A 14049-nucleotide genomic window follows, 5' to 3' on the forward strand; every position below is an offset into this window, starting at 1 on the left:
TGTAGACATATGTATACATATAGATCTGTAGACATATGTATACATTTATTTGTAGACATATGTAAACATATATATCTGTAGACATATGTATACATTATATCTGTAGACATATGTAAACATATATATCTGTAGACATTTGTGTACATTATATCTGTAGAATATGTATACATATATACATGTAGACATACATATACATAAAAAACATAAACATGTAGAGACATATATATCTGAAGACATATGTGTACATTTATGAATTATATTTTGCAAACGAAATTATTAAATTTTCTGTAAAAGATACAAGAAAATTATGTATACTACATTACCCAGCGCTGTCCTCGACCCTCACACACAAGATGTGATCTCCCATGTCGGAGGGTACAGGTGTCCACAAAACTGTCTGACCTTTAGCGAGAGGATCTGTAGCTGATTCGTCTGTCACTGCTGACGTCAACGGGACGACACCGTCCCGTCGCGTGAAGAAAAAAGTCGATATTGTCCTAAAACATGTCAAGTTTGATGTGAATAGAAAAGATTTCATGTTTGATGTGAGGGTTAACACTGGTAAATCAAAATTATGTCTGTGTGTTTAAACATAGATGTAATCTAATGAAATCGAATTTGAATTTGAATTCAGTTTCTGTTGGCATGTTTCTCTGTTGTAATTTGGGACAGTTGGATTTAGGAAGAAAGCGACGTTAAGAGGATATTAAGTAGTAATTCCTGATATACCTTGTCGGATTCGTTGGTTTTGCTACCACCTTTATACTCAAATCTGATCCAACAAAGACTGTAAACATCTGCTGTTCCGATGGGGTCGGGGGTATAATGACTGGTGCCTCGTCTTTCAGAGTTATTTCTATATAGAACTGAAAATCACAAACATACATCCTTGAATGTTATCTCTGTCACTCAGCTGATGGAGCATGACTATTTGGTCCATTTGGTAGAGCCGGAGACACGAGTTCGATTCCAGGTCGGGAAAGCAGAAAGGAATGTGTTTTTTCTTTGTTCTTTCCTAATTTCATAATGTAGATACTACACATCTGCGCACTCGTCCACGCTAATTCTGGTTCTATTGTTATAATTTCGTCTTCTTTTCAATATGATAAACTATAGACAACACTCAAATGCCGTTGTGAGAATGCTTAAAACATCGTTATGACATTTCGATTGCAGTAGAATTTTGTTCTATAAGTCATATGTAGATACTACGTACCTGTACAGGGACGGCACTAAGAGATCGCCCTATGGTGTAACGCTGACGTAAAGGATGAGGATCTCCAGTGAGCTTGATATTCTCTCTATTAAAATCCTGTAGGGTAACAGCTATGACTGCTGAATCACCAACCTTGTATTCAGGACTGGACGTGTTGATATGTATGAAGCAATCCTAAAACAAGTAACGGCATAACTACAATAACATCGAATTATTAAGAAATAAATCTCAAAGCCCTTCAAATGTTAGTTCTCATTTCAGCCAATCCAGAAATATTTAATAGAAATATAAATGAAGTAAAGGAAGACCTACACCGTGACTCCTTAATAAGATCAGGAGTTCTAGAAGAGTAAGCATCTTACAACCATCACGTTAATCTTGATCAACTCACAGTCAACGTCCACCTGTGTTTCGCACAAAGAATAGTTCAAGAAGATACTAATATGACGACCATATCAAACTGCATCTTTTGAAACCTATGCTACGAGTTCGTACGTCACTTGACGACTTTTTTAAAACGAAAATCGTGATAGCGGGAATAGATCTTTGAATATCGAATCAACTGTAAATGAGGTTGGGGCTGCTTGGAAATGCATCACTCACGATAGCAATAGCAATACTGAAATTGAAATTATCAGGATTATCATACGACATGGTGGAAAACTGTCCACGTTGGATTCGTTATTGTGAAGGTCGAGATAAACAGCACTAATGTAGATGAGTCTGAGATACTTGAAATGGATCCTTTCATTCCACTAATCTCTTGTAAAACCATATTTACTAATTCAGTAGGTGAATACTTTAAAAGATTGAAAATAATAACCAAACAAACAGAGAACGTTATGTATTCATGAAGTTCTTCAAATAGTCACGTAATACAATGGCCAAACGCAAATAAGCGTAGCTACATATGGCAATGGAGAAAGGAAATTTCGTCATCGTTCTGTATAACTGATTCTAGTCCAACAGATACTGAGTACATGGTACAGTGATGTGAATGCATATTGCATTAGGTCCACTCTTACCTTTAAAACCTAGACACGTCCATAAGTAGACATCAACAGGTGGCAGTGTACTCTTCAGATCTACACAATGATACCGGAACGAACAATTCAGTATGAAATATTAATTTGAAAATTTATTACCTTTTGTATCACTATATTTTTCAAATGGTAACTTGTTTGAAGATCGATGAATTCGATGAAGGCCATTTTTCGGCATTCGAAGTAATCCCCATCCTGGTCAATAGCTGGAATGCTCAATGTGTAGGTTTTGTCTATTCCCAGACTGAAATCAATCAAGCTTTATAAGAAATCAATCATGTTTTATAAGAAATCAAAACGCGATGACTTAGAAAGAATACCAGAAGCACATTATATTTAGTATGTAAAAATATTATTCTAGAACCATTTAAATGCATAAAACAAGGAGTTGCCTTCAGAGTAGGTGATATTTTGATGTCAATGTCTTTGTAATATGAGTTTAGATATTATAGAAGACAGTTGAATTATGCATGTAACAGGATATTGTGGCGAATTACAGTGCCCATTGGAGGTGAAATCATATGCCTAGAATGCACTGCATGGCATGTGACAAATGCCTTTTGTCGGAAGTTCCAGTGACTAGAAAAGTAGGACATATACCCCAGTAAAATCGTTTTCTATCATATAACTTTTTTGAAGGTCAGTGTGACCTACTTTTGATACTTGACACACTGTTAACAGATTAACCCATAAACCAAGCATACAGTTCCGAAGATTAGTTGTGTAGAAGATAGGGTCCGGAAAATAGCGGAATGATGTGAGGTTGGTAGGACGAAAGGACTGGTGGACGAACACGACAAAAAAAACTAGTGGGGACATATTAAGTAAGACATAACGAGACCGTTCGGTCATTACACTGACGTCATGTATGGTATAGCTGATGTAAAGAAAACGTTCTGTTATTACACTGACGTCATGTATGGTGTTGTCTGACATAACGAGACCATTAGGTTATTAAACTGATGTTATGTATGGGATTATCCGACATTTAGAAATCGTTCGGTTATTATAATGACGTCATATATGGGGTTATCAGACATAAAGAAACCGTTATGTTATTACACTGACATGATTTATGGGTTTAACTGACTAAACGTGATCGTTCGGTTATTAAACTGACATCATGTATGGTGTTGTCTGATAAAACGAGGCTATTAGGTTATTAAACTGACGTCATGTTTGGTAGTATATGACATAAAGAAACACGCCCTGTGTGGTGCAGACTGACATAACGTGATTGTTCGGTCATTATACTGACGCTACCTAACATAAAGTGATCATTATGTCACTACACATAAAGGAACCGTTCGGCTATTACGCTGACCTCACGGGATTAACTAACATAACGAGATTATCATACTGACGTCATGAATGGGGTGATTTGCACAATCGGACTCCGGTTACGTCTGTTGGTGTCACTTCGCCGCTTTGCATTTACTTTCAGCTGCATGTGCCATTGTTTTATGGATGGTTGTTTAGACAAAGGAGTCCAACTGTAGCCTTCATATCTGTAAATCAAGGATGACCAATTTCTCAGTTCAGGATTATTGCACTACTGGATGCAGTTTTAGCTCTTTGTGTTAAAAGGAATGTACTTCCTTGATTGCAACCACTAGATAACTGAAACTTGGTTCCTCGTATTTCCAAAAACGATAATAGTTTACGGCAATCCTCGTGGACGACTTAATGTCCACGAGCAGTGAAAACTACTTGAAGGTTGTACAAAAGACAAACATAAATAAAACACGGCTATACAGGAAAAGATTGTTTAAAAAGACTTAATAACTTCTTGGAGAATGTAATACTTCACAGGACATGATTGTTATAATGTAATACTTCAAAGGACATGATTGTTATAATGTAATACTTCACAGGATATGATTATCATAATGTAATACTTCACAGGATATGATTGTTATAATGTAATACTTCACAGGATATGATTATCATAATGTAATACTTCACAGGATATGATTGTTATACCTCACAGGATATGATTATTATAATGTAATACTTCACAGGATATGATTGTTATAATGTAATACTTCACAGGATATGAAAATCATAATGTAATACTTCACAGGATATGATTGTTATACCTCACAGGATATGATTATCATAATGTAATACTTCACAGGATATGATTGTTATAATGTAATACTTCACAGGATATGATTGTTATACCTCACAGGATATGATTGTTATAATGTAATATTTCACAGGATATGATTGTTATAATGTAATACTTCACAGGATATGATTGTTATACCTCACAGGATATGATTGTTATAATGTAATACTTCACAGGATATGATTGTTATACCTCACAGGATATGATTGTAATAATGTAATACTTCACAGGACATGATTGTAATAATGTAATACTTCACAGGACATGATTGTTATAATGTAATACTTCACAGGATATGATTGTTATAATGTAATACTTCACAGGATATGATTGTTATAATGTAGTACTTCACAGGATATGATTGTTATAATGTAATACTTCACAGGATATGATTATCATAATGTAATATTTCACAGGATATGATTGTTATAATGTAATACTTCACAGGATATGATTGTTATAATGTAATACTTCACAGGATATGATTGTTATACATCACAGGATATGATTGTTATGATGTAATACTTCACAGGATATGATTGTTATACCTCACAGGATATGATTGTTATAATGTAATACTTCACAGGACATGATTGTAATAATGTAATACTTCACAGAACATGATTGTTATAATGTAATACTTCACAGGATATGATTGTTATAATGTAATACTTCACAGGATATGATTGTTATAATGTAATACTTCACAGGATATGATTATCATAATGTAATATTTCACAGGATATGATTGTTATAATGTAATATTTCACAGGATATGATTGTTATAATGTAATACTTCACAGGATATGATTGTTATACCTCACAGGATATGATTGTTATAATGTAATACTTCACAGGATATGATTGTTATAATGTAATACTTCACAGGATATGATTATCATAATGTAATATTTCACAGGATATGATTGTTATAATGTAATACTTCACATGATATGATTGTTATAATGTAATACTTCACAGGATATGATTGTTATAATGTAATACTTCACAGGATATGATTGTTATAATGTAATACTTCACAGGATATGATTGTTATACCTCACAGGATATGATTGTTATAATGTAATACTTCACAGGATATGATTGTTATACCTCACAGGATATGATTGTTATAATGTAATACTTCACAGGATATGATTGTTATAATGCATTATAACGAGTCAAACTAATACCAACTAATATCAAATATTGCGGTCGGATATCATAAACATAATCTATTCGGGAGTTGATTGAATACAATTTTAAGTCCTGTAAGCAAAGAAAGTTTATCATCTATAGCACTAACAAGAAAACACCATCTTGCCTAACTCACATGAAATCCGTGTACTCTGCTGCTTCCTTAACCTTTATGGTCACCTCTGTTTTGTCCAGCTCCCATCCGAGAAGATCATTGATAGCCATCACTTGGACAGTTAGATTGCTATTTGCCTCCGTTGTCACATCTCTTGGATGAGGAAGTTGTGTGCCGTACTTTTCCTCTACTGACCAGTTCCCGAAGTAAGTTTGGTTTGTTGACGCCATGATATTGTTACGCTGTGCAGTAATGTCGGATCCTATATTGGTGTGATCACAGTGCACACCACACTGTCCTTTACCAAGACGCCAGCCCGTCAGTATCTTTGCGTTTATCTGTTTTCAAACAGACACAAAAGGTGTATTATTCCCCGAGATCTTGTAAACGAACCTGTTCTGGCTAGAGGTCGAACTGTATTACATAATATATCATGTATTATAATCAAGTATTTTAATAGCAAGCGCATGCTATTTATTAAAGCTTTCATGCGGAAATAAAACCATACTCTTAATGAGAGTAATTCAAATAATTTCATTTTGACAAACATAGGAATTAGTTTGAAATTCACTGTACTAAAGCCTTTATATCGATATCTGTTTAAATTTAGATATGTTTTAAATTTCATTTCAAATGGTGTTTAAACAACGTGTATGGAATCATGAGGCAGTTCAAACCGATAAGTGATAAAGAAATGAATTATGAAACAGGCAGTTCAAACCGATATAAAGAGGAATATTGGGACATCTTACCTATTCCCCGATAAATGTTAATTATAATGATAATTGGCTTTATCATTCTTGACAGCATATTGAGCAACATGCTCGTCTAACATATTTCTAAAATAATTTGTTTTGCGAGATAGCAAGTAAAAAACATGTGAGGAGGAAGATTTTGTAGGTCTACTTGGAACAGCAGACAAGTAAATGAAACAATTCAAACTTTGTGGAGGGAAATTATTAAGCACATTGTACATTAAACCAGCTTGATTGTATAAAACTTGTTCACAAAAAGGCTATTTAGCAGCTTAAACATATCACAGGAAGGTGTAGGGAAATCATAGTTTAAAATAATTCTTGGTGCTTTCTTTTGTAGACTCTCTAGTTTTACAACATGTTTTGAAACTGTTGCCCCAGACAGTGGAATAGTAGTCCATGGGTGGGTTAATTTACATATAAGATAAACAACAGTGGCCTTAATGTTGAGCCCTGTGATTCTCCGATAGATGAGGAGAGAGAATCACTCAAAGTTGACATTCCATTGTCTATGGCATTACACCAAGTTTTAATAGTATTCGTCAGTGCAGTCAGCCACGAGTGATTGGCTCTGAAACCAGATTGGCTATCAGAAATATGAACATGAATATGTTGATTAAACAGGCAGATTGACCTGTAATAAAAATCTACATTAAAAGCTCTTTTTTGTCCTTATTTGGTAGATGGCTTACTTTAGCCCATTTCCAAAATTGTTGTGTCAATGAAATCATTCATCGGTTTACAAATTATTGGAGCAATAGTTTAAATGATTTAATATCACCTAAACCAGTAGCTTTACTGACATCTAAGTGCAGCAAATAAATTCAATAAAATAAATACTAATTTTTGGAATATTAAAGACATTGCCCTCTGGTTTTTCTTGAGTGTACATTTCAAGTATTTGCAATAGATCTGACGGGTCTTTTCCACATGTTTCATTTATGTATCGGGTTTCTATATTTGTAAAATACTCATTACAACAATTTCTTATTTTCATCAGCTGAAAAAAGTATCACATCCGATGCGCCTTAATAACCAATATACCGTGACTCTACAAAGGCGTGTGTTCTTTTCCTTTCTAACTAGTGTCAATTTCCAAATCGTGATCGCCAATACATTTTCAGTCAATAACTTTATAAATAACAATTTTAGAAAATACAATGTTCATGGGAGGTAGACCTTGCAAGCAGATTTTGGCAGCATGGTTTGCACCAATTGATTCGTTATATCTCAGAGCCGCTTTATTTGGCACTGATGAAATCACCTGTTAACGTACGCCGAGACAATTGTGTAGTTACCTTAATGAAAGTGCGCCGAAACAATTGTGTAGTTACCTTAATGAAAGTGCGCCGAGACAATTGTGTAGTTACCTTAATGAAAGTGCGCCGAGACAAATGTGTAGTTACCTTAATTTTGAAAATACACCTATTTGTAGAAAACCATGATTCTTATATTCACACTTGATAACCACATAATTTATTAAATATTCAAAAAAGAATTTCCGAGAAAAGCGGTGATCCGCGAGTTCAATTGATTGGCCATATCATACCTGAAGCAGCAGTTGACGCTACTTGGGCGTCATTAACAACACAACAGCATCAAAATGGTTTCAAGAGCAAACAAATGAATTAAGATTGTATCTGCTTTTGCCAATAAGCTTAATGCTTAATGTAACTTTACTTCCTGATGTCTTACACATCACTTATCCTCTCACTACAAATTTACAAGCAGTGATTCAAGCTCTACATACGATGATAATTTTAAGGTGATAATTGTAAGGTGAGGGCATTAGGGTCTCAACTCACTGCGGTATCTTAGAAACCGAAGTAAGGTGAAGTATGAACGTGTTTATGTACAATATCAATTTGAACCGAAACATGAGAAAGTATCTTTACTTACGAGAATGTTATTTGATTGATCATCAAAAGCTTCAAAGCTCATTGAACCCCCTAGGAACTCCGGCCCGGTAAACGTTCCAGTCCCAGATCCGGAAGAGTTCACCAAACCGAGGCAGAGCATTAGTGGGGAAATCACAAGTAGGAGTTCCCCTGGGAGCCTCATCCCGAATGAACTCAATGCAGAAAAATTATCTGACGAGAAAAATATAATGATGTGATCGGTATAATAAATAACATAGTAATTGAAGAAATAAAGGCGGAGATAATAAATAGAGTGGAAGTAATTCGGCCGCAGTAGCGGAACACAGGAAAGTTACAACCGAAATGTCAACCATTAAGAGTTTGTATTGATATACATTGCTGAAACAATACCACACTCACAAACCCTATTGTCGCAGTAGTAAATTACATTTCTTTTCTTGTTTTTTTTTTTTTTTTTTTTTGTTATTTTTCCTCCTTTTTCTGTGTTATACAATATCTGCTGTACGATGACAGAATATCGACATTTTTCACCAGTTTTCACATTAAAAAAAAAATTAATAATGGATTTTAGTGGCTAAATGATACTTTGATATTTAGAATATTTCAATTTTCAATTACAAAAACCAAACAAAATCAAAACATTAAAGGTGACAGAATATTAATATGTAGTTTTGGGATGGTATGATATTGACATAACAGTCAACATTGTGCATACGTTTGTATAATATGTCTAAACAAAAACATTAGATAAAAAAACAGCGATTGGTATTGTATATCCCAGATTTGTGTAACACATAAATTAGAAGTAAATCCGGCTTGTAACAAAGATACAAGACTTCATGGCAGAAATTATTCTCTGCTGTATAAACGTATTATTTTTAAACAAATAAACAGAAGAGCTTCCATTCAAAACGCATTTTTTGTTCTTTTAAATCTATTATTTTCCCTTCAAACTGCTTGACATATAACAAAAATTAGTCAAATGGAGAATATTGAAAAAGTTTCGAACATTTTCATTTAGGAATATTAATGTGTTTCTCGGCTTAAAGATAAAAAGAATATTTGTCTTGTCTTACCTTAATAAACAGTTCTGGTATGTTGCCGGGTGAATTTCTTGTGCTGGTTTAAATGTTTGTTCCACGATTTGTATATTTAACCGCTTCGCCTTACAAATCGATCATTTAATTAGACGTCGTCTATGTATGTGTTGTTAAAGGGAAAAGGTCTTCTCAATAACACGGGTACGTTTGGTATACTAAATATTTCGGGTCGACAGTTCGATGGTTTTGAAGGTTCAACTTCATCATATTCATATTTCAAAGTCACCGATATAGAGAATAACACAAGGGTATAACCAAGGCAAAACAAGCAAACAACAACAGCAAAACCGAAAATAAAATAAAAAAACGAAACAAACGGGAAAAAAAGAAAAAGAAAAGAGTATATCACGCACAATAAACAAATAACAGGCACAAAAAGATACTGGACAAAACGTAGGAAGGCTCAAGAAAGACCTTTGATTTGAGACGAAGTAAGATACCATGTACCTTTGCTCTTGTAAATATTCTATTTAGTCGTTAATTAACAGAATATTGGAAAACTGAAAGACAAATATACTATTAATAAGAAAATGAAAAGAAATTCAAGGGAAGAATTTGAATATTATACATGGAACTCTTTCTTATGTGAAGAATGATTAAATCATGGTTATATATCAAATTGTGTTCATTTTACACATTTAAATTTTTGCTTTGTTTTTAAAACAAGGTATGATCGAAATATGTTCCCTTAAGGCTCACAATTGGTAATCATTGAGATGTGCTAGGGATTTGTATCACAGTAATGCCCTTACTGGACTATACACAGGGGGGTACAAGAATACCAGGCATGTCAGGTAAAGGGATCAATGTTAATCTCTCGGACCAGGTATCTCTAGCGGAGGATTGTGGAATTGCATGGACAACACTAGATACAGGTAAGACAAAATCAGTCGTTTAATTTCATTGGTTATACATTCTTCTAAAGTTAATAAGGAAGCCTTCAATCAATATATATATATACACTTTGATACCTCTGGATCTGTTAAACTTTGTGTGTTATGTTTCTGTCTGTTTTTGTCGTCACTAGGATAGCTGTCATATATATATACACATATTGCAATTTCAGTATAATCCAGGATCGATTTAAAGTCAAACTATTGATGTAAACACATGATCCCATGTAAAGATTATAAATACACCAATAGTTTATCTACTTAACCTGACAGCTATTCACTTTATCCAAATCATATCATACGTTTTCAAGTTTTTTGTCATGTATTGATCGATTATCATATTGAATGTTCTTATCCCGTCGATACCAAACTTTCACTTTGACATATTGTAAAGAAAGGAGTTAGCGTGGAAGTGAAGCATGACGAACAAAGAACACATCGATATAGTATTTCCAAATTTACATTGACTTAATGTAATTGCCATGATTTCCGTGTATTATGTAACTCTATATGATCCGATGTGATTATACTCAGTAAATGATATATATTTAGAAATCGAGATGCAACCCATTGCTGTAGTTTAAGGTTTACAAGTAGTGTCAGTAATTTACTTTCAATGTCGAGTAGAATCGGCTGATATGATTATACAAGTACATAGTGTATTTGTATTCTGTTGTTGCGGATCACAGAATGTGATATGACGTCACACTGCTGTCGAGGTGATAGTGTATGGTATTACGTCATGCTGTTGTCATGGATATCTGGGTACAAAACGACGTCAGTATGAAAAAGACAGCATTTTTCCAACTCAAGAATTCATTTGTCATAATCAGAGAGATGGAACCTATAAAATTGCTTTGATGAAACAATTAACTTTAAGACAGCGCTGCTGAGAACAGAGATAACATTCATTATCGTAGGCGGGACCGACCTATATACCATGTGCAAAGTTTGTACAAAGTGACGCAAAGGTATTTCCATCTTACTGTAAAAGCTTTTTTTCATCTCTTGCGGAAAGAGTAATTAACTTTGGGGAAAATACTGCTCAACCCAATTCTAACATTGAGCAATTTATTTCACTGAAGAACAACAGGAAGTTACCAACATGTCAACGTAATCATAATCCAAACTCAAATTCAATCAAACTAGGGCAAAGTATGAAGAAACAAATTTTACACGGAGACACCTTAAAACGTACAAGGAGAATAAGACCATGTATTCCAAAATAGTAAGCCACTCGCAATTTGTCAATCCAAGTAATTAGTGTCGCTCTCTCAACAGAGGACAAGGTATTTAACAACGTAACAAAGTAACGAGCATCAGACGCATCCAGCTTCATATTGCACATAGAAACAGTATATTTCTCAATGGGATCACAATGATGACAGTAAAGCGTACCAACCATTTTCATCAATTTGCATATTTTGAAATCCTGTATTACGACTTTGTCAGTAAGTTGACGACTCATTGCACGAAAAACGTGATAATGGGAATATCAAATCAACTGCGACATGTAAAGATTGAAACTTCTAACGATTTCCGTCATTCTATCAATGATATCATCACAGCCCAACAAAATGTTAGATATCAGTTATTTCTACCGAATACCAACAAATCTGCTGGACCAGATGACATGGTTCCGATAATATTTTTTTTTTCAAAATATTCATCCATCTTCTTTGTTAACGCTTCTGTACAAAACGCAGAAACTTGTATTATTCCCCACAGCTGGAAGCTGGCTAATATCGATGTTAATTGTTAATATCACCTGTAAATCATCTGTTATCTATTAACTCTACCATTGGTAATTGCTTGGATCAAAATAAAGAAATAAAATTTTATTCTTTGACATGGGCTGCTTTATAACCTAGGATCATCTGGTGTTAAAGGTAATCTTTTAAACTCGTTTCATTTTTGTTTTGTTTTGTTTTTGTTTTTGTTTTTTCTTCTTCTTCTTCTTTCTTTCACAGAATTCAAATTGAAGGTTTAACTTCAACCCCGTTCAGGCAGGAATCCACAAGCTTCTGTTCGTAGTCCGTTATTGTTTTTAATGTATTTGCATCATGCTGTTGAATATGTTTCAAGCAGAATCAAATTATTTGCAGACGTCACCTCAGTCTATGATATATGTGATAATAATCCTGTCGAATTGAATACCTTATGATGGCTTGAATGATGTCAAACTGAGAAATGAGTCGTCAAATTTAACACATCTAAAACTGAATCTGTAATTTTCTCGAGGAAAACTGATAGTAAGCACCCTTTTGTCTTTTTAATGGTGAACTAATTACTGATAGTAAACTAAGTATAAATTTGGGTCTAACACTAAGTGGGAGGCCAAATGGAACTCATACATATCTAGCATAAATGAAAAAACTTTAAACAGAATAAGATTTTTCTAGATTATTTTTCTTAAGATTATTGAAAAATCACATTGAAAGAAAATCTTTAACCAGTATATGCATCCTAAATAAGACCAATAATTGAGTATACTGATGTGGTGCGGGACAATTGTACAACGGCTCAGTCTATTAGAATCGATACAGTTAGATGCTGATTACAGATTTACGTAGAGCAATTCCTGTTGGCAAATTATACAAGGAACGAGGACGAAGATCGGGAGTTTTAGGAGATATTAACATAAGTTTATATTTATTTATAACATAATAAATAATGAAACCCCAGATTATCTAAGAGATTAACCGTATCTTCATGAGGAAAGTCAAGATAGATACCAACAGATTATTTGAACCCACTATTTGTCGTACAGTAAATTATTCTGATAGTCTTTCCCATCGATGTTAAATGAATTTAATAGACTTGCACCAGATATCAACAACTTATACTGGGTACAACAATGATCCCTGCTAACACATAGTCGCCGACTCACATGGTCAGCTGTCCAATGTGGTGGAGCTATAAAGTGACGGCATTTGGGTAGACGGCGTACAGCGAGTTTGTGAGCGCGTGATATATATATTTATAAGTGTATTCCTCACTGTTTGTGCAGAAATTCGTTATCCATTTGCTTGACGGAAGTCGTAATCTAGTGGAACTTACAAACCGATTTCGCTTAGTAAGAGTGCTTAAATAACCCTCTATAATTATGAGAGTTTTCCTTTCAAAGAATCTTGAACAGTGATAAATATCTAGGGGTTTGAAGAATACTTTTTCGTGAAAAGAAACGTCCAATGTCAACACTTAAAACTTAATAAATAATGTATAAGCCATCAACGTCTTTGTTTGATTTTATGATCTGTGCTTAATGATATTAGTTATATTTTCCTTTCATCAGAATTCTTTAAAAAAGCAGATTATCCTGTCAGTGTTGAACCTGGATTAGAGTAGGAGACAACCCAAACTTGGCATGCCCTCTCTGCTCTTCATAAAGAAATCCTGTTTGTATATTTCAATTCGAAGGGATTATTGTCTGATGCCATAACCCGACATTCGTTACTGTGAACTTGCGAATTTACCCTTAAACAAGAGCAGATATTTGATTCTTTTTATTCAAAAAATCAATATAATAGTGAATAGCATGACTTGAATACTGATGATGGTGGTTAGAACTGCATTGAAGCATTATGAAAATTTGTTTTAAAAAGCATCTTTGAAATACTTACCCCATTATTCACAACTGTATCCTTCAATTCTGAATGAAAATGTAAAGCTATTAATTCTTTTAACCTGAATTTATGATACAGAGAAATGTAGCTTAT

The 14049-nt window shown here is 34.0% G+C and overlaps 1 protein-coding gene across 1 annotated transcript in view; it reads right to left on the minus strand.

The window, feature by feature from the left end:
• Positions 1 to 8518, minus strand: part of LOC132550472 (uncharacterized) — a 32085-nt gene extending 23567 nt beyond the window's left edge. Inside the window, exons 1-7 of the mRNA XM_060214540.1 lie at positions 8357 to 8518; positions 5724 to 6040; positions 3624 to 3767; positions 2362 to 2503; positions 1217 to 1390; positions 730 to 866; positions 324 to 497 (exon numbers count right to left, since the gene is read on the minus strand). Of these exons, the coding sequence (XP_060070523.1) occupies positions 324 to 497; positions 730 to 866; positions 1217 to 1390; positions 2362 to 2503; positions 3624 to 3767; positions 5724 to 6040; positions 8357 to 8518 (1250 nt within the window). The remainder of the gene's footprint in view (positions 1 to 323; positions 498 to 729; positions 867 to 1216; positions 1391 to 2361; positions 2504 to 3623; positions 3768 to 5723; positions 6041 to 8356) is intronic.
• Positions 8519 to 14049: the final 5531 nt, after the last annotated feature.

Source organism: Ylistrum balloti, unplaced genomic scaffold, assembly GCF_031769215.1.
Source record: "Ylistrum balloti isolate Yb309-2 unplaced genomic scaffold, AGI_CSIRO_Ybal_v1 Utg370126, whole genome shotgun sequence".
Taxonomy (NCBI): Eukaryota; Metazoa; Mollusca; class Bivalvia; order Pectinida; family Pectinidae; genus Ylistrum; species Ylistrum balloti.